Source organism: Diabrotica undecimpunctata, chromosome 7 (genome assembly GCF_040954645.1).
Source record: "Diabrotica undecimpunctata isolate CICGRU chromosome 7, icDiaUnde3, whole genome shotgun sequence".
In the NCBI taxonomy this organism is placed as follows: domain Eukaryota; kingdom Metazoa; phylum Arthropoda; class Insecta; order Coleoptera; family Chrysomelidae; genus Diabrotica; species Diabrotica undecimpunctata.
Window position 1 is genome coordinate 74,204,126 of NC_092809.1, and position 22,107 is coordinate 74,226,232.

The 22,107-nt window shown below is 32.0% G+C and overlaps 1 protein-coding gene across 2 annotated transcripts in view; it reads left to right on the forward strand.

The window, feature by feature from the left end:
* LOC140445493 (E3 ubiquitin-protein ligase TRIM45-like) overlaps positions 1-21,501 on the forward strand; it is a 44,027-nt gene extending 22,526 nt beyond the window's left edge. Inside the window, exons 4-9 of one of the 2 annotated variants that reach the window (XM_072537542.1) lie at positions 8,596-8,799; positions 10,549-10,827; positions 13,040-13,361; positions 13,615-13,862; positions 13,958-14,085; positions 21,306-21,501. In XM_072537542.1, the coding sequence (XP_072393643.1) occupies positions 8,596-8,799; positions 10,549-10,827; positions 13,040-13,361; positions 13,615-13,862; positions 13,958-14,085; positions 21,306-21,441 (1,317 nt within the window). In that variant the 3' untranslated portion in view covers positions 21,442-21,501. The remainder of the gene's footprint in view (positions 1-8,595; positions 8,800-10,548; positions 10,828-13,039; positions 13,362-13,614; positions 13,863-13,957; positions 14,086-21,305) is intronic. The other variant, XM_072537543.1, reaches the window with a different exon arrangement.
* Positions 21,502-22,107: the final 606 nt, after the last annotated feature.

Here is a 22,107-nt window from a genome sequence, read left to right on the forward strand (position 1 = left end):
ATAAGTATAGCAAAAGAAATTACTACCCAATGCCCAATATGTCAAATAAACAAAGAAAAGAATTTCAAAAACCAGAATACATATAAATCTAATGTTGTATATGAAAAACTAAATACAGTTTCCATGGATTTTATTTCAAATTTAGTTCTCAGTCCAACAGGAAAAAAGCATATACTAGTGATAGTTGATTTATATACAAAATTTATTAAACTATATCCCTGCTCAAGAACAAATGTTAAAACATTGAAATTATATATTAATCAATTTTTCGAAGAAATAGGACCATTTAGAAATTGCATAATAGATAATGCTACATATTTTAACAACCAAAAATTTCGGGCATTTTGTGAGAAAAAGGGAATCAACATTCATTTTACAAGTATCAGACATCCTCAGGCAAATCCTGCAGAAAGATATATTAAAGAAGTTATAAAATATTTAAGAATAGTATGCCAGAATCAACATGAAACGTGGCAGCAACATATACCACAAGTAAAATATTTTTTAAATAATACAGATAATTTAAATACAGAGGAAGTACCAGAATATTTAATGTTTGGCCATATAGGAAGCAGAAAATGGATTAATGAATATAATCAGGATATGTTAGAACAAGTAATGCAGAAAGTGAATAACCGAATTAGGAGGAAAGCTGAAAAATATATCAGAAGACAAACTAAAAAAATAAAAAAACCTATCACATTTCAAAAAGGAGACCAAGTGTTAATTCGTTCACTTAGAAAGAGTAATGTTAAAGAAAACCGTTGTAAGAAATTACAACCAATGTTTGAAGGTCCATACAGAATTGAAAATCAGAATGGACTAAATAGTTATGTGTTAATAGATACAGATAATAGATCTAGAGGAATTTTTCATATCAACGACATATTTAAATATTATGAAGAGAATGAATAATGTTTTCTATACTTAACACTAATAATAACAACACTAACAGCTTACTGATAGATCCATTTCATAGATAGATGGTAGATTTCATTGTTGTGAGTCAATTTGACATCATACTTGATGATTTTGTACATATGGAAATTATTGGTGCCCTAAAAATCATATTTTGGGGTTAGATACAAAATGGATTTGTCCATAAATGGTCCATAAATATAAATGATTAAGAAAATTAATATTTAAAAAAATAATAAGTAAATTATTTATTTTAAATTTAATTTTGGGGTATTGAAATGACTAGAATATAGGAGAAAGAAAAATAGTGTTTAAAAGGTTAATTTACAAGTTATATACTAGATAATATTAGATATTAAAAGTATTTGGTTATTTTAATAAGTTATATACTAGAGAATTTTATAAAAATTATTTATGTGAGGGTATTTTTAAGAAATTAGCATATAAAAAGTATTTTTTTATAATTAAAATGTTGTAAATATATTTAAGTGAGCCATGTGATTAGGCAACCAGATATACATACTCTCCAAGTAACATTTTAAGGAATGGTTGCGAATATAAAGTGGGGTTATAATAATATGTTGTTTAAAATGTGTAGTTTATTAAATTAGACTGTTAAGTTACTGATTTAAGTGTATATTCTAATCTGAAAAGCCTAAATGTCGACAAAATTCTCGATAAAAAAGTAAGGAATTCTCTAGATCACCAAAGATGACCTTTGTTTACGGTGGAACATTCTGGAATAATGGTTATGTCTGTGGATCGAACATATACTGTTTCCAGAACATCCATATAGAAGAAATAGAACAAAATCGAATAGGATTTATTACCAGATGATTCTGGAACATGGAAAAAGATATAAATACCCGGTGATGTGGATTCAAGGCATCAGTTATGAGTTACAGTTACTATAAGTCCAGTTTAGTATGAAAGTTAGTTAGAGTTCATTCAGTTAGTAAGAAGAATTCAAATCAGTTATGAGTTACAGTTACTATAAGTCCAGTTTAGTATGAAAGTTAGTTAGAGTTCATTCAGTTAGTAAGAAGAATTCAAATCAGTTATGAGTTACAGTTACTATGAGTCCAGTTTAGCATGAAAGTTAATTAGAGTTAGCATAAAATAGAAGTCAGATCAATTATAGTCAGACAGAAGGTCCAATTGTTCAATATAGTGAGTTAAATGAAGATTAAGAAACAGTATAAAGAAAATATTATTGAAGATTAAAATTTATGTTATGTATAAATGGTGATTGTATAATGCAAGAAGTGTTAATTGAATATTAAAATTATATAATATATTTGGTGATTGGATATTGGTATATTGAAAAGAAGAATAAATATAAATGCTGTTTGCTGGTTTGCTTGGTGGTTTATAAATGCTGGTGAAGAAAAATATCTTAAATTGGTGGCAGCTGATAATTGGAAAAAGTAATTTCACAAAAACAAGGATAACCGAAGCTGAGAAGAAGACATCGAGTGGTGATTATAATCTATATAGTGGAAAACAGTTCATTTAGGCATTCAGTGACAGAAAGGTACAAAATTTTGTTAATATAATTTAGTTAGTGTCATAACAATTTCAATTTTGAAGATAGTTTGTTTAAATTTTACATTGTCTATAGAATTTAATTAGTTTCATAAGAATTTCAATTTAAAGATAGTTTATTTTAAATTTACATTGGCTAGGTTAGATATATATGTGTGTCATAATAGATATAATAAAGATAATTTAAAAAAGTACTTACAAACTAATTCTTTGGGAACCGCGATAAAAACCCTATATATTATATTATTAAAAATAGTAATTGCTCATCATTCACAAACAATACATCATAACAATATATACATATATATATATATATATATATATATATATATATATATATACATAAATATATATATATATATATATATATACATATATATATATACATATATTTTATATATGTATATATATAAATATATATTTTATATATATATATATATATATATATATATATATATATATATATATATATATATATATATATATATATATATATATATATATATATATTTTAATTAGATATGAGTTATAGTAATAAAATTGTAACAATGTAACAAAGTTGTTACTGGCTGAATTACTACTGTGAATACCAATAAATAACAATACCAATAGTAAGCTGGACCGTTTTGGAAGAAGAATCGCTAAGCTTACACAAGTATGTGAGTTTTGAAATAGCTAGTAAAAGAAAGAAATGTAAAAATGGGGATATCAATTTAAAGAGATGTTTAAATGAGGAGGTTTTTGTAGATGCTTTTGGCTTGATTGGTCCGGGATGTGAGAATGTGCGTGAGTTAATTAAGGGTTTCAGTGATGCACAGAAGTTGGCTTGTGTACGATCAAATGGGAGGTATGAAAGAAAACAACCATACTGGTGGAAAGAGCGGCTTTAAAATCTGAGGACAAATTGCATGAGAGTAAGAAGGGAGTGTAAGAGGTTAAGAAGAGTACAAGCAGGAGCTTTGGAAGAGAGAATAAATGAATTAAAGCGAATTAGCCCAGTCTGGTTAAAAAAAAGGTGGAAAAATGTTTCGCAGATATCTGAAGCTTTTAAGACATAGGTGGGGGAAACTAGATGATGGATAGATGAAAAGATACTCCTAGTTTTACCTTGCGTTGTTTTAAGCAATAATTTATGGTCACAATTTGATTTTTTGTCTATAAATTTTTTCCCTTATATTTTAAATAAACAATATTTATGTCATTTTTTATGGCAGGAATATCTTTATTTTCCCGTTTTTTTAATTAAAATTGATAAAAAATTTACAGAGATATTTGCAAAAAAGCAGTTTTTTTGCACTAATTTATAAATTTTTTTATTAACAAAATAAAATGGTATTAATACATTTAAACATCAAGGAATTACCATCATTTAGATTTGTGCGAAATTTCCCCCCGATCAGTCAAATATTTTATAAGTTATTTAATTTGTTTATCCCTGAGGCTAATTATTTAAACTATTGAGCTTGCCCTATGCATGATGCTAGACACATTCAGCAAATTTCATAGGATTCTTTAAGACTTAGACTATCTCAGAAGTTAAATGAATATTGAGTTTTCATCGAAATTATTTACAAAATAAACGTTTGAAAAAGGGGTATGTTTTTTACTTATAAACAATTGTAATAACTTCTATATTTTTCAAGCTACAGACTTGTACGTACAACCATTGGATAGCTGGTAAAAAAGCTCACATTAAAAAATAAAAAACCTTCTATGACCAATAGGAACGAAGTTAGTGACTATTTTAAAAAAAATCATATCTCCATTGTTTATAAACATTAAGAAGTAAAATTAGCACAAATTTTGAATGAAAATCTAAACTTTATATTGAAACTTATAGCTATAAAATTTATCTAATTTTTCGAAACGACGGTACTTTCGAAAGATCGACATAGGAAAGTGGAGAGGATATCTGTTTCAGCTCCGTTTTTTTTTCGGTATCGGAACTTCAAATTGCAACACGTACGAAAAATTTACATTATCTCGGCTTCCTTTGCAGCTGCAAGCCTCTTTTTTTATTCTGGGGTAGCTCGTCGAAATATGAATAACTACATAGTTTCCACTGGCCGGAAAATATGGGAAAACTCGGAAAAATTGAGTTCATTTGAAATTCACCATAAATACTTACTTTTTTTAATTTGCTCGAATAATTTGTCGCAGTAAAAATAATGATAACATAATTTTCACCCCCCATAAATCTCGGAAAATCCCGGAAAATCAACATATGTTTTTTCATTTTATATCAATGATGTAATAATACTTATATATTTTATAAATTAAATTTCAGGTAATTTTTTACACATTATATTATTATATTCCTTATATTAATTATAATTGTTTGTATTTTTATAATTAACAATATTGATTTTTATTCTATTTTTCTTACAAATATGATATACAATATTAATCTAATCTGCCTTACTGCTTTAATAAAATAAGTCGATTTTTTCATCACTTGCCTTATTAAATTTTGCAATGTTTATTGAACTTTACTTTTTTTATTTTCTTTACATACATTGGTTTAAAAGTTAAAATTTGGTTCATTTATTCGACTTCACTGTCAGGTCTGAACCTTTTTGTTGCAGGTTGTTTGTCTTCACTTATTAAGTCAGTCTTTCCATACATTAACATATTAATGGGCGATCTTAATGCCAAGGTGGGTCAAGGTAAGGTAGGAGAACAAGTAGGAAAATATGGGCTTGGAAACAGAAGAGATCGATTGATTCAATTTTGCCAAAGTGAAGACTTCGTAATAACAAATACCTTTTTCAAATTACCTCCTCGACATGGACATTTTATATACATGGACATCTCCACAACATACCAAAGAAAAAATAGTGAGAAATCAAATAGACTACATTATGCTAGCAAGGACGTATCATAATGCTGTTAAATGTACTAAGACGTACCCAGGAGCTGATATAGGCTCAGATCATAACCCGGTAGTTACTGTGATAGAGACGAGACCAAAAAAGATTAGAAGACCACACAGAAAGGCACTAGATTTAAATAAACTAAGAAACAAAAATATACGACAAGAAACAGGAGAAGAAATAAATGAAAACCTCCGTTCAGTGCAGCAATAAATTAACGATACAAACAACGTTAACCAAAAATTAAAGTACATAAATACAGCTATACAAACAGCAGGAAAGAAACATCTTACAAAAACAACAACAAAGAATAAGGGGTGGATGACACAAGATATACTAGACTTGATGGAACAAAGAAGAAAGATGAAGAATTACCCAGACAAATACAAAGAAATAAATAAACACATGAAAAAAAGAATAAAAGAAGCCAAAGAGGAGTGGATTAAAGAACAATGTGAAGAAATGGAAACCTACGAGAAAAAGTACGATGCGTTCAATATGCACAAAAAAGTAAAAGAGATAACAGGAAGCATAAAGAAATGCCAAATAGGTAAACTTAAAGACAAAGATGGAAATCTTATTGTAGATCTAGAGAATAAAATAAAAAGATGGACAGAATACCTGAATGAATTATTTGAAGACGATAGAAACAACTAACTCAGATAATCAATGCAACTAGGCCAGACATATTGAAAGAAGAAGTAGAATACGCAATAAGAAACGCTAAAAATGGAAAAGCAAATGGACCTGATGAAATTCCTACAGAACTGTTGAAGCTTTTGAATGATAAATCCGTAACCATAATATTAATTTTGCAGCGAGGAGCTAAAACAGTTTCCCCTCCACTTTCCTATGTCGATCTTTCGAAAGTAACTTCGTTTCGAAAGGTTTTAAGTTTCGAAAAATTGGATGAATTTTATAGCTATAAAATTCAATATAAAGTTTAGATTTTCATTCAAAATTTGTGCAAATTTTACGTCTTAATGTTTATAAACAATGGAGATATAATTAACAAAAAAATTGTCGCTAACTTCGTTCCTATTGTTCATAGAAGGTTTATTTTTTTGTTTAAATGTGAGTTTTTATACCAGCTATCTAATGGTTGTACGTACAAGTCTGTAGCTTAAAAAATATAGAAGTTATTACAATTGTTTATAAGTCAAAAACATACCTCTTTTTCAAACGTTTATTTTGTAAATAAGTTCGATGAAAACTCAATATTCATTTAACTTCTGAGATAGTATAAGTCTTAAAGAATCCCATGACATTTGTTAAATGTATCTAGCATCATTTATAGGGCAAGTTCAATGGTTTAAATAGTTAGTCCCAGGGATAAACAAATTGAATAACTTTTAAACTATTTGACCGATCGGTGGGAAATTTCGCACAAATTTAAAGGACGGTAATTCCTTAATGTTGAAATGTATTAATAACATTTTATTTTGTTAATAAAAAAATTAATTAAATTTATAAATTAGTGCAAAAAACTGCTTTTTTGCAAATATCTCCGTAAATTATTTATCAATTTTAATTGAAAAAACGGGAAAATAAAGGTATTCTTATAGAATAAACTTATAGATAAAAAATCAAATTCTGACCATAAATTATTGTTTAAAAAAACGCAAGGTAAAAATAGGAGTATCTTTTTATCTATTCGTCATCTAGTAACCCCACCTATGTCTTAAAAGCTTCAGATATCTGCGAACATTTTGCCGTGAAATCGATGATTTTTGTATAACCAGACTGGGCTAAATGCAGAATAAATACAGGAATGAGATAAGAAGATCTAAGAAAGAAAGGTGGAGTAACCTGCTTCAGGATCTCGAAAGGGATATCTATTTGATTGTCTGTACGAATTGAAGTGGAAAAAGACACCCTACCCCCTGCCTCAGGAGGAGAAATTTCGTTTAATACGGGAACTCTTTCCTCAGGTGGAGGATAGGCGTGAAAGGGTTATTGGTTTTATAGATGCGGAACCTTTACTGAGTTGGAACTCAACGAGGCTGTTGGACGGATGAAGATCCGAAAGGTACAGATGCAGTCATGCCGGAGACAGTAAGACTCGCCGCACTAAGATACCCGCAGGTTTTCCTGAGATTGCTAAACAAACTGCTTAAAGAACAGCAGTTTCCAACAATGTTGAAACAAGCTAAGGTTGTCCTTATCCCGGAAGGTAGAGGTGAAGAGGAAGAGGTACGATTTCGGCCAATTTGCTTTCTTAGTTCGATAGCTAAATTGTACGAACAGCTTGTAAAAGGCCGCCTTAAGCGAGAGCTAGAAGAAAAGCATGCGCTGAGCGACCGCCAATGTGGTTTTAGGGCCAAAAGGTCCACCATAGATGCGGTCGCCGGTCACAAAGTAACCTCTTTAGTACTCAGGATACAAAGAGATGGGTGGCTCTGATATGATGGCGGAAAGGCAAGGTGGACAAAGAAGCTTATTACCGATCCAAGGCGGCAAGGTGGTGGAATGTAAGTTCAGGAAACTAGACTACTTCCTGACGCAGTTTCTGACCGGACATGGTAGTTTTGGCATCTTCACAAATAGAATAGGCAAATCTGCCTCGGCAGGACTATACTGTTTGTGGGGTACCGGACACTCCTGCCCACATTTTTAACTGTCAGAGATGGGCAAATGAGAGGGGAGATTTCGAGAGGCGAATGGGTTTCGGACTGGATGAAAGAAACATTGTAAACATAATGTTGAGAGGAGAGAAAGAATGGTGAGAAGTACACTGTCTGATTTCTGGGTGATGAAGAAGGAGGAGCAGGAGGACAAAGGAGGAAATTGAGCCAGGGATCTGAAATTTATGGTTAATATTATTTATTAGTTTATGGCCTAACGTCTGAAACATTTTCTGATTTACGGTAATAGGTATGGTTATTTATAAATTTTTAGTTTTTTATTTTAGTTGTTCATTGAGTGACAAGACCACCTCGCTGAACGGTGGTTAAGGTTTTAGTCGAACCTCGGTAAATCTGGCATACCCTGGGATCTTCTGGCTCATATCCTACTCGGCCGAAAGATGTCAGAGTGTCTTGTTCCGTAACGTAGATGTCCCAAAAAGAATTCCTCCATCGTTGCCTGTCAGAATTCAAAGGATACCTTCTTAGGCTCTTACTGGAATCTGGCAATACGGCAATTAAAAAAAAGGTAGTAATAGTCTGTTTATCGAATTCACTAAGAAAAGTGTGGTCCAGGTTGTTGGGTGTACAATTGAGAAAGTTTGATGCAATTTTAATCAAATGATTTTTCTTAGGCACTCTTCAGATGTATGGTATGCAAACTAAATATGTGCGATATTTGTGAAGAAGTTCATCACAGGCAGAAATCTTCAGCTAACCACGAGATATTATTGCTCGAGAACGCCAAGCAAAAGGAAATATCGATAATGAAAAGACCAATTATGTGTACACGGCACCAAGAAAATGAAATGACGATATTTTGTACATCTTGTTACCAGGTACCTAATTTTTAGAATATTAAGAATTAGTCCAGTCGTCAGAGAGTTGACTCCTAAAAATCATACGAACATGCTGACTTTTGCAGAAAATATTAATTTTGAGACCCCAGAAAAGAGTCAAAAAAGTTTACCAACCACTTTTACCCCCGAGCTTCCTCATAAAACCCCCTTGTATAGGGGTAATAACGCAAAAAATCGATTTACCAAGAATCTTTACGCCGCCGAAAAAAATGTTTCAAATAAAAATGTAGCTGAGTTAATTTTAAATCAAAATATTTATAAGCATTTTTGTGTAGAATGTTTTCTTAGAAACAACGCTTGAAGCGACCATCGATTTTGAATGTCAGTTATGCACGCGAAATCAATGTTCAATAAAATTTGTATTAGCTCGACGGTAAAAATTCGATATCTTTTTATCCTGCACATGAAAGCTGCACTCTTTATCTATAAATATCTATAGAGTTATAGATAAAGAGTGTAGCTTTCATATGCAGTTTTTGTATTTTGCCGAGAATAAACTCAGTTTTTATAAAGTGTTAAATAAATAAACGTTGCGCGATTATTGTAATTTTTTATGATTCTCTTGAAATCAATAAAATTGATCACTTTCATGACCAGTCGTACTAAAATTTTCATTTTAGAGATCAATCTTAAAACCTATGGCATAATATTTTAATTTTGAGTTGTGGCAACAAATATGAGGCATGTGAAATATAAATAAAAAAACGCAAAATTTAATGTTTTACATTACAAACGATCACACGTCATGGGAAATGCATCCAAGAACTCGGTTTTGGGTGTAGTTTATTGCAGAAAATTGGTTCTTTTGTAAAACGTACTAGTGTAATTAAAAAAAAAGTTTTAAATATTTTAGATCATTTGTTATATGCAAGTTTAAATCTAGCGTTTTTTAAGCATTTTTCAAATGCCTCACATTTGTTGCCAAAACTCAAAACTAAAATTTCATGCTATAGGCTTTAATTTCATCTTATAAGATTAGGCTCTAGTAATTGAAACTTCATAATGGCCTGTCGATGAAAGGGATAGATTGTATTGATCTCGTGAGAATCATAAAAAATGACAAAAATCGCGACACCTTAACACACGCGCCACACTTGTATAAAATCTGAGTTTATTAGCGGCAAAATACAAAATATGCATACGAAAGCTAAAATCTTTACCTTTAAAACGCATCTAGATTTTTGTCGATAGGACACTTAAATCAAAAGATATCGAATTTTTACCTTCGAGCTGATACAAATTGAACATTAATTTCGTGCGCGTAACTGACATTCATAATCGACGGTCGCTTTAAGCGTTGTTTGTGAGAGAAGGGGGTTTTAGAGAGAAGTGCGGGGGTAAAAGCAGTAAACTTTTTTGCACTTTTTTGGGGTCCCAAAATTAATATTCTCGGCAAAATTTAGCTTGTTCGTATGATTTTTAGAGGTTCAGTAGCATTTTCGACTCTGACGACTGGAGTAACTAGGTGTTTGATTCTTTCACTTTTAATTTATATATTATTAACTGTCAGCTTTAAACTATACCTTTCTATTTCTGTATATCGTTATAATTATATTTTTCGGACTTTATAAAAATCAGCATATGGACCGGAGTTAAAAAAAGTTATAAATTACTAAAGCATATACTTAAAAAACTCCAAAACCATTTATATACAGTTTAAGAGGTATGAATATGAACATAACAATGTCCCACATTGAAACATTTGTCTCAAGGATTCATGGGTTTTAGGTTATTTGTAGAGACTGTGTAAACGATTACCATCTCGATCACATCTGTGAGCCAGTATCGAGAGCGGTCAAAACACATTTTACCAAGTTGCGTCTACTGTCGGATAAAGCGAAAAACGTCGTTGAAGAATCGGCGGTAGCTGCCAGTAAACTTAATGCTGCTTCCAAAAATATCGAAGCTAAGGTCACTGAAGTACAGGAAGATGTTGAAAAATTTATTGACGAGTATATTCAATCGGTAGAAAAACATAAAGTGGGACTTTTGGAACAGATACGGCAGGTATGTGATATTTTAGAGATACGATGTTTTTGGATGTCCGCGTATCTAACAACCAAAATTTGGGTTAAAAAATGTGAATTTTTCAGTGAATTTCTAGTAATATATATCTCATTTGAAATTTAAGTTAGAATCTATAATATCTATAACCGTGCTCAGAAATTTGTTGTGACGCTGTATCGATCGCAACATCTTTGCTGCTTAATGCAATTTGAGCAGAAGTTTGTTGAATAGATTTTTCTGGTCTTTCAAAAATACTCCGGCAAGTCATTCAGATCCAAAAGAAAAAGTAACTGACCCAGTTTGACTCCTTGAGAAGTTCCAAGGTTATTGTGAAAAATATCTTCTTCTCCTTCCTCTTTATATGCAATTCTGTTTGTTCATTGGCAATACCTCTATGGAAGGTTGTCATTCCATCTTTTGCGCGGTCGTCTGATACTTCTTCTGCCGATTGGTGACTTATATCTCATGCTATGTTGACCATACGGGTCTCCTCCATTCTGCTTATGTGGTTATTCCATTTTTTTTCTATTTTGTGTCCATTCATTTATACACTGTACGTTACATTTGCTTCTAATATCCTCACTTCTCTTTCGATCTCTCAGCATATTTCCTGTAATTCTTCTCAGTACTCTCATCTCTGTCGTTTCCAGTAGCCTTTACGTTGTAGCTGTGTCGGGTCTTGTTTCTGAGGCATATGTCATTATTGGTCTTACATTGGCTTTATAATTTCTTGACTTCATCTCAGTGTTAATGTGTGTGTTTCGCTATATAGTGTTATTAAGGCATCCTGCCAGTGTATTTGCTTTTTGCACTTGATATTTCACTACTTTGTCCAGGTTTCCATAGCTAGACAGTATAATTCCCAGGTATTTTATTTCTATTACTTGTTCAATACTGATGAAATCAATTTCTATTTTACATCTGGTTGGTTCTTTGCTGACTACTATTGTTTTAGTTTTCTAAAATGAAATTGTCATATTAAATTCTTTTTATGTTAAATCCGTGGACCATTCTTAACAGACTATCTTCATCTTGGGCTATTAATATTGCGTCATCTGTATCCTGTATTCTGTATCCTCTTCCTTTGTTAACGGTTTTGATGATTTCACCCACTATCAAATTGAAGAGCATGGGGCTCAATTAATCCCCTTGTCTTATTCTGTCTTAGTCTGCCTATTTCTATAGGTTATGTAAAATTAGTTATTATTGTAGTTGATGTAAATTATTCATGAATTTAATGGATCTCTGATAGTAGTGGTTTCCATGTTTTCGCATAAAAATTTGGGTTTTAAACAGTCAAAAATCTGATATAAGTCAAAGGACAGACCAGATGTATCTACATTGTTATCAATTTTTTCATTAAAACATTGAACAAATTAGGCACTTCACTGGAAAACTCTAGCTTGCAAACACAAAAAAAGCTATAGATATATGTATATGTAATATACTAAGGATGTAGCATATTGATATTTTTACAGGTAGTTGATAGACGTCACATTACTAGCAACAATGTCCGACGTGAATTTGATAAGTGATTAATTATTTCCCGATATTTTAATGTTAAGCAGGTATCATTATCTGTTCAAGTCAATAATGTATTATATTCTTTTTGGTAAATTAACAAATTCGTTAAATTTTTAATATTTTGCATTCAGTCACATCAGTGGCGTGCGATGCGCAACTACGTATCTGTAAAATATATATGTTTCACATTATGTTACACGCCATTTTATATTTTATTCAAATGTAAATATTAAGAAAATAAATAATTATTGTACATATATACGTACCAAAAGAATTTTTTTCGTACCACTGGAATTCCGGAAACAAGATTGGATATTGTTACTAGCTACTTTGGACACAAGTATTTATTCATAGGTTCCATCTTTATTATATTATATCGATGAAAAAGTAGCCGTTAGATCTATTTACCTGTAGACATATTATAAAGACACAGACTAAAGAGGAAACTGGCATTACCGCATTTACACTAAATAAATTTTCATAAGAAGATATTCACAAACTAAATATTTTCAAGATCATAAGTATCACAAGAAAATATTAAGGAGATGACAATCAAAGAAGAAAAAATAGCTTCTTTTACAGTATATCAATTATTGAAAAATGTAAATAAAGCCTTCTAATTTACCACACAAACAGTGTAAGAGGTATTAACTTAAAATTTCTCTAAATTTTTTTATTTATTTTCTAGGTTAGGGAAGAAAAACTTCAAAACATAGCAAAAGAAAAGAACACCTTGCAGAAAAAGCTACGTGATGCAAGAGACGTTTCTTACTTTTTATCCGACCTTTTAACAGAAGGATCCGATGCAGAAATATTGAGTTTTGTCCATTTGGTCATCAATAAAGTGGAGAAATGCGGAAACTTTGAACCTACTACTGAATTAAAGTTGTCTGGATCTCTTCAATTCTTAAAAGAAGAAACTGTTAAGTGTCCCGATAATATTTTTACAATGTATGGTGTCCTCACGACGCAAAGTGTTTCCCCAGAAAATTGTGTATTAAATACAGCAGGTAATTGTTTATTATTAATATGCTTATCTTTATCGTTATCGTGATGTGTGGTCGTTAACAGGACTTAGACTTAATTTTCAGTTAATTAGATATCTTAGATTTCAAATATTAGAATAACAAAAACTGTAGAAACGATTTTACCAATACTCTTACAAACAGTGTAAAGCTTCCGATATATCTTTAGTATGTATTTTAAATTCTAGCTAGTTTTCTTAAAATGACGGGTTTAACTACTAACGTACCAAAATTGCAGTGCTTCAAAATCTACGAGTTGGAAAAAAAGTGGAGGTATTGTTAGAAACCAGAGACAATGACGATCTGCCCATCGAACGAGGTGGAGAGGGGGTGACAGCTGAAATACGTCACAGAGAAGCAGGAATATCAAAATCTATAGTAGTAAATGTTAAAGATAAACGCAATGGAACTTATATAATCTCGTTTGTACCGGATGTTCCTGGAAAACTTGTCTTGAATGTTTGCATAAATAAGCAACCTGTTAAGGTATTTTTCATTTTTTTTCATTTATTTTTAAATGACTCTTAATGTTTTTGTGATATTAAAATCTTATTAATAGTCGTATACGTTTATGTTTTTAGGGCAGCCCATTTCCTGTAAACGTGCGAACAATTAAGCAACATGTAGGTATTTATCATTGTTGTTCTTTCTGCTCTAGCAGAGGCAATAAAGAGTCAACGTGCGGTTGTCCTGGAACAATGCCAGGAGGGTAAGTAATAAAAGTTAAATAATCTACCAAAACATTTATATATGTATTATATATATATATATATATATATATATATATATATATATATATATATATATATGTAAGAATAAGAAAAAAGAAAGAAGAATATATATATATATATATATATATATATATATATATATATATATATATATATATATATATATATATATATATATATATATATATGAGGTGTAATAAAACTATTTGTAAGAACCCAAGCGGCCTTAACTTTATACAAATCGCAGTGAAAAGTTTATGTTGGAATCAATCAAAAGCGTCAATCTCCATAGCCGAGTGCGTACCAAACACGGCAATCTGCGCTGCGGCGCAGAGAACCACGTAGCACACGCACGTGATCAACACATGGTTAGATTTGTTGTTACATCGTGCTATTATAATTTGTTAGTTTTGGGAGTCGTTACATTGCTTTTGTGCTTTTCTTAAACTATATTTGTGTCTAAGAAATTAGTTTTATATAAAAAAGAGTATTACTTTTTTATCATGGAAGTTAATGCGTCTCCTGTCACACCAACAAATGCAAGGAAGCGAATAAGACAACCTGAAAAATTGAAGAAAAATGTTGCAAAATGTCTTAGGTGCGTACTTTTGTGAATTTTATGATTCCATTTCCAAGCCGTTGTTGAATTTTGATATTGTGTTTTTCGTTTTTGTTAAAATTTGAACCCATTTCAGTACTTACGTTCATAATTAATTTTTGTTGTACCCAACATATGAATGGTCACAATTCAAAAACATGTGTGCTGCTTGCTGAAAACGAACGACATACAATTTCATAGCTTATTCTATGAGACCAAAGATAAAGCGACTCAAGATGCATTTATTTTGAAATACTGCATTGTGAATCGTACTGTCTGTCGTCGGCAGAAAAATGAAAAGTATTCTTAAAAGAAGCACCAGATAAAATGTTTCATCAGTAATTTTTTTATCCAAGGAGAAAGTTCCACCAGAGGTGGTGATTTAAAAACTGCGAAATATCGGGATAAGCTGGAAGAAGTGCAAAAGTTTATAAACCAATTAAAATGTACTGAACCCATTACTGCCGTTCAGTGATGAAAAGAATGTATCTTCTATCTGAAATCAGCGTCTCAAAATTGTATTTAATGTACACTGCTCAGACAATTCCATCGGAGACTGTGAAGAGCTCGTACTTTCACTATATATTTAACGGAAAATATAATTTGAGCTTTAAAACTCCAAGAACAGACGTTTGCTCAAAATGTTTAGAGCTAAGTGAACGCATTAAATACGAGAAAAATGAGCAATCTAAAATTAAACTAATGACTGAAAAACGGCTACACAAACTTCGACCGAAAGCATTTTTTCAATTTCTTCAAGAAAAGAGAAAAGTCCTAGTCACTTTGTCGTTTGACTGCTAAAAACTTTGGTCCTCCCCAAAGTTCTTGATCAAAGTGCTTATTATTCAAGTCAGCTTTATTTTTTAACTTTACTGTTGTTGAAGGTTCCTCAAAGTCTTCACTTTCAAAGCAAAATGTATTTTTATACTGTTGGACTGATGTCATGTTTGGCAAAGGATCAAATGAAATTTTCTCTGTAGTCTTTCATCCACTCAATGACACCGATTTTGGCAACATGTTAAAACTCGATAATGATTGGTATGTGCTGCAAATGGCTAGCGGAGAGCTCACCACCAAATGTTAAATTACTTGAGTTAGTTTTTCCTGTAGTTGGTCACTCATTCTTACCATCCGATAGAGTTTTCGGTAAAATTGAGAAGCATTTACCAAAACGAGAAGTAATATCGACACCTGGCGAATACAAGGAAATTATTTCCGAATTTTCTACGGTCGTTGATATGAAACAAGTCTGTGTTAACGATTGGAAGTCTGCTGTTCAAGAGGTTCTTAAACAGTAGGAGAATGGGGTTTTCAGTTTAAGTAATGTAAAAGGTACATTTTAAAACGATGTAGGACAGGAAATGTTTTAATACGAGGTGAACTTCATTACAAAAACGATTTTGGATTTTTTGTAAATATCACACGAAAACGCAAACAGATTAGCATGATCGATCCAGAAAAATTTATCCCTGATGCTCACAAAATAAATAATTTAAAACTGCGTGATGTGCGAAACCTTTTGACCAAACATTTTGGTTTAGACTGGATACAACTCGATCAGCTTAACTACTATAAAGAGCTTTTTCAACATTATGAACAAGAAGCAAACGAGAACTACTTGGTGGAGAATCCTGTTCCAGAGTTAGAGTCTGTCGAAACCTGTGAATATATACCCGAACTTCTGGATATTTTAGTTTAAGTGATATGTACATAAATTGTTTACATATTATACAGGGTGTCCAGAAACTCCCCTGACAAACGAAAACCGGAGATCCCTCAGATAATTTTAAGATGATTTAACCCAATTCACCTAATCCAAAAATGCTCTAAGGGAGCTAGAGCTCTTTAAAGATGGCGTCTTGTAAGTAGTTTTGTTTTAATAGCTCCAGAACGCTTCTATTTAGAAAAATGAAAACTGGTACGATTATTTATCCTCCAGAGTTGAATCGATTCCATTAATTGCGAATTCCTAGTACCGATCATATTCGTCCGTTTTGGGTAGGTCAATGAGTATAACTTTTTAATTTAATTTAATCATAACTTTTTTGTCTGTAACTTTTAATCATTCGTAATACTAGATTATTAGATTTTCAGGTATTCTAGTACTAAAAGGTACTCTTATTTTAAGTCGGTAGGATATACCGTTTTCGAGAAAGACCGATTTGAAAATTTTTCGTTTTTTCGCCATGAAAGTTAAATTAATATTTTTTGCACTAGTAGGCTTTGAACTGTCAACAGAACTATAACCTACGTTTTTTATTGTCAAATTCTTGTCAGTTCGTGAAGTTTCTCTTTTAGTTTTTACTTTGTGGCATTCAAACACAATAATTTCAATTCAACAAAAATGGTTTTTACTAATGAGGAATACGCTGATATACATTTAGTTTATTGCGAAATGAGGTGTAACGCTCGAGCAGTGAAGTAGATACTCTGAAAAATTTCTTGTTTAAGAGAAACAAGTTTAGTGTTCTCCAAAAATAATGAAACAGAGCGACATAATGATGTAACAGCACATCAAAATGTTACTTTTGACTACTACTATTGGAACTATTGGAACTATTGGAAGTTGAGGAAAATTTAGAAATATGCTTTCGAAGACTATCTGTCATGTATCCCATTGTTTCAAAATCTTCCGCAAGAAATATCTTATACAGCGAAAATTTATATCCTTTCATTTTACAAAGGTACAAAGCATTGCTACAAGGAGAATTTCCTGCTTCAAAAAATTTTCAACTCGATTTTTCTAGAAAACGGTGTATCCTACAGACTTAAAATAGGAGTACCTTTTAGTACTAGAATATCTGAAAATTTATTAATCTAGTATCACAAATACTTAAAAGATACAGACAAAAAAGTTATGCGTTAAAATACCCGTTGACCTAACCAAAACGGACACCTATGAACGGTGCTAGAACTTCTCAATTAATGCAATAGATTCAACTCTGGAGAATAAATAATCGTACCCGTTTTTATTTTTCTAAATAGAATCGTTCTGGTTATTAAAAAAAAAACTACTTAAAAGGTCCCATCTTCAAAGAGCTCTAGCTCCCTTAGGAAGCATTTTCGGACTAGGTGAATTGGGTTAAATCGTCTTAAAATTATGTGAGAAATCTCCGGTTTTTGTTTGTCAGGAGAGTTTCTGGACACCCTGTATTATTGTTCAATATCAAAATATATTTTTTTTCACTAAGTAACCGACACAATGATGTTTTATTAGTTTCAAAACTGTCAATATCCTTATAGATCATTTTTATATCCGTCAATCTCCAAGCATTGCAAACATTGCAATGTTTGCAATTTATTTTATTACAAATTATTATAGATTTAGCCATACGGCTCACACTCCCTCTAAGGGGAAAATTAACTCATCCCAGATACCTACAGTATCAAAAGGATTGAGCTCTGGTGGGACTCTTTCTGTGTTATCGAGCCCTAGGTGACTTGGTATGCTGGAGTATCTCCCAAAAATTTTCGTACACATCTGGACGTTGAGAGCAGTAGAGCTTTCTGCATGGTCTTGTAGAGAGGTTCATTCAGACTTAGTTTTTTTTATGTTTTCTAGGAGGTTCTTGTCTGGGTACTTTCCATTCTTCACTTTCTTCGTATTTGAATTTCCAGATCCCTGTTCTTGGCGATCTTTTCGTTCTGTTTAACACGAAGATTATTGTTGTTGGGTATCGCCACATCAATTAGTGTTGTTTGTCTCTTTAGTTTATTAACTACTATAAGATCTGGTCTATTATGTGCCACTGTTTGGTCTGTGAGCACAGTGCGGTCCCAGTATAGATTGTAGTTATCATTCTGAAGTATAGTTTCAGGAACGTATTAATAATATGGGAGATGGTTTGTTTGGAGAACTCCCAGTTTGATGGCTAAGTCTTGATGAAGAATCTTTCCTACTGAGTCGTGCCGTTCCTTATATTCAGTTGCAGCAAATGCCTGGCAGCCCCGGTAAGGTGTTGTATGGTTTCTTGAGCCTGATATCCATATCGGCATTTGTCATTTTGGACCTGAGGGTCTTTGACGATATATTTCAGGTAATTTTTGGTTGGTATAACTTGATCCTAAATGGCGAGTAATGAACCTTCTGTTTCAGAGAACAACTTTCCTGATGTCAGCCAATAGTTCGACGCTATATTGTCGACATGGTCTTGACTGACCTCATTAGGATGTCGCCCGTGAAGAGGTTTACCTATCCAGGTGCGCATTTTTTCGTCCTTAGTAAGATGGTTTATGCCCATTTCTGGTTCCTAAGATTTTCTATATCCGTTTTTGTCCACTTAACAATACCAAATGAGTAGCTAAGCGCGGAACATGCATAGGTGTTAAGTGCCTTAAACAAATTTTTACTATTAAGGTGTGAACGAAGCAGCTGTTTTACCCTTCGTATAAACTCAGTAGTTATCTCAGTTTTCATTTGCTTATGATCAATCTTTCGCGCTTGCTTTATTCCGAGGTATTTATACATATCATTTTCACCCATGGCCTCGATCTTCTGGCCGTTTTGCATATCCACCACCGGGCTGAACATTTTCTTTGATTATATTTAAGACACGGCACTTGTCAAGGCCGATGTGCATACTAATGTCATTAGAGAAATTTTACACTGTTTTCAGCATCTGATACAGGTGACTTCGAGTGGAAGCCAATAGTTTTAAATCATCCATATACAATAGATGATTTAGCTTTGCCACAACGGTAGTGTTATTTTTGATGCTAAAACCTGTGTCAGTTGAGTTCAGTAGCTGGGATAGGGGGTCATTGCTAGACAAAACCACAGTGGGCTCAACGAGTCTCATTGAAAATAGGCCCCGATTGATTTGCAACATTTTCAGTTTCGATATTGTTTTCACCAGGTATTTGGAGGGGAATATTTGTCTTCCAATCTGACATTATATGTTGTAAAAAGTCACTATGTTATCATTAACTTTATATAATTTTAATATATCTATAAACCATTCATGCGGCACTAAATCAAACGCTTTCTTGTAGTCGATTCGAAAGTAGCAAAGAGATTCCTTTTTTTGGTATATGTTTCGTTACAAATGACAGAGTCGATGATAAGTTATTCTTTGCAGCCCATGGAACCCTTAGCGCACCCTTTCTGTTGAGGCTCTATGATATTGTTTAGAGCACAGTGTTGGTAGATACGCCGAGCTACACAGGATTGACCAATTTATACAGAGTTGGAAGACAAATTATTATTATTATTATATTAAAATTTATTATTACAAATTTTTTTGTTTTAATTTAATTTTGTTGGTTTCTCCAGTTTTTGATTCCAGACTATCCAGACTTTGATTTTACACCCCTCATATATATACTTAAACTTCTCAAAAAAAAATATTTTATTCAAAATTAAATTACAAATTACAGAAATATTTGCTACAAACTAAATAAGAACTAATAATAATAATCATTGTCGGCTTCTTTCTTCCTTTTTTATAGCCTCTGGTCTTCAGAATTGCTGACTCTAGATAATCGGGAGCTTCTACCACATTTTCTTCCCTCCTTTGGTTCGGACTTCGTCCTCGAAGTCCTGTTAACTTCTGCAATTAATTCATTCATAATCTGAATTTGGACAGGATGAAGTTTCGTACCAAATAGAATTTTGAAAATTTTTCTTCATTTTTTAATTAAGAATATTTTGAAAGCTTTATGCGGTTAGTATAATCAATTAAACCTGTAGCTAAGATTAATACCATTACAAAAATCAATATTAAACCCAACTGGCTTCCGGGTTGAACCGCGTCGATTATCACTGCACAGAGCAGGTTTGATGTAAGGAAGAAAAGCTTTCGTATGATCAGGACGTGAGTCTTTGGGTTGAGATTTAGTAGACGATTGATGCCTGTGGATGCTTCTATTGATATGGTTTTTGAAATAATTATTTTGGATGAGGGCTTGTTTAAAATAGAGAGTTCAGCGGGTCTGCTTGCATCATCTCAAAGGCGTATTGATCTGGAGACAAGGGTATTAATGACTGAATTAATATGTGGTGGATGATGAGTGTTGACATGCAAGTAACGATTGGTATTGGTGGGTTTTCGGTAAATAGAGTGACGAAAACCTTGGGATTGATTTTTCTTTATGATAACGTATTAGTGTCCAATGTAGCATTTGGTTAGGTAACGATCTTTCTTCAATATCTGTGCGTGACCATACTATCTTAGGTGGTTTATTCTAATGTCTTTTATTGTATGCCTGACATTCATAATTTATAGAATTATGTTATTCCTAACCCTTACTAACCTTGATTTGTCGGCAACACGTCTCCAAAAATCCATTTCGGCTACCTCTGGGGTTTTAAGAGTTTTTTCTTTCAGCGGCCATACCTCACTGTTATAAGTTGTTATACTTTTTATGTTTCCAATACTTTATAATCTTTTAAATTTAGAAATTCGTTTCCTTTGATGCCGTATTTCGACGATTTTCAGTCAAATTGTTATAATTTAAGCAGTATTGTAAATCATATATCTTGATGCCTATCAGATTAGCACATTCTCTTATACAGCACAATATTCTAACTAAATTTTGTATTTTTTTTAGTTTTGATTGTTACAAAGTTTTGATTTTATAAACTATGTATTATACTTTTAGCTATAAAGGTTGCGGTCACGGTCATGAAGGCCATCCAGGTAGACGTCATTGGTCCTGTTGTGGGAATATCCTGGAACACTCTGAATGTACAAGAACCAAGCAGCAAAATTGTGAACGGAATTTTACTACAAATTAATTTCAGATTTTAACAGTAAATAAATAGAGTAGTTGTGTTGTATATTAAAACTTTTTTAAAGTTATACTCCGTTTTTCTATTCTTTTTGTTTCTGAGTAAAATGAAGAATGGAAAGAAGATAGCAGCAAGTAAGTAAGGACTTACTCATCGATACTGTACAAAGTACATAAAAGTATTACAATTAGACTAAATTAAGTCAATGTATAATCTGAAAATCTTGAAAAATAATTGAAAATAATTCACACTCAGGCTCAGTACAGGCTCAAAAAATTAAAAAAAAAAAACTTTCATAAGACGTCTATTACAGACGAGTGAGGCTAAACAAATTAATAAATACGGAGGAATTTAAAATTTTAAGATGGGTGCGTAGTGTTGGAAAATCCTCAAGAATGAAAAATCGGACAATATTCTCGAGAATATTCTCGATATGGAGAATTTTCTCAGAATAAACACTATGACAAGCATAGGGATATTGTTAAAGATGAAACAGGGTATTAAAAATCATGAAATTATATACAAAATTATGAGACGAAACAACAGTGTTCTTTATAAAAAAATACAAAAACAACAGAAGATATAAAATTTATTTAATAAAAATATTAAATTTTCTATTTAACTGCAAATAATGGATGTAGTGATCTAATCTGAAAAAGATGAGGCCTCAGA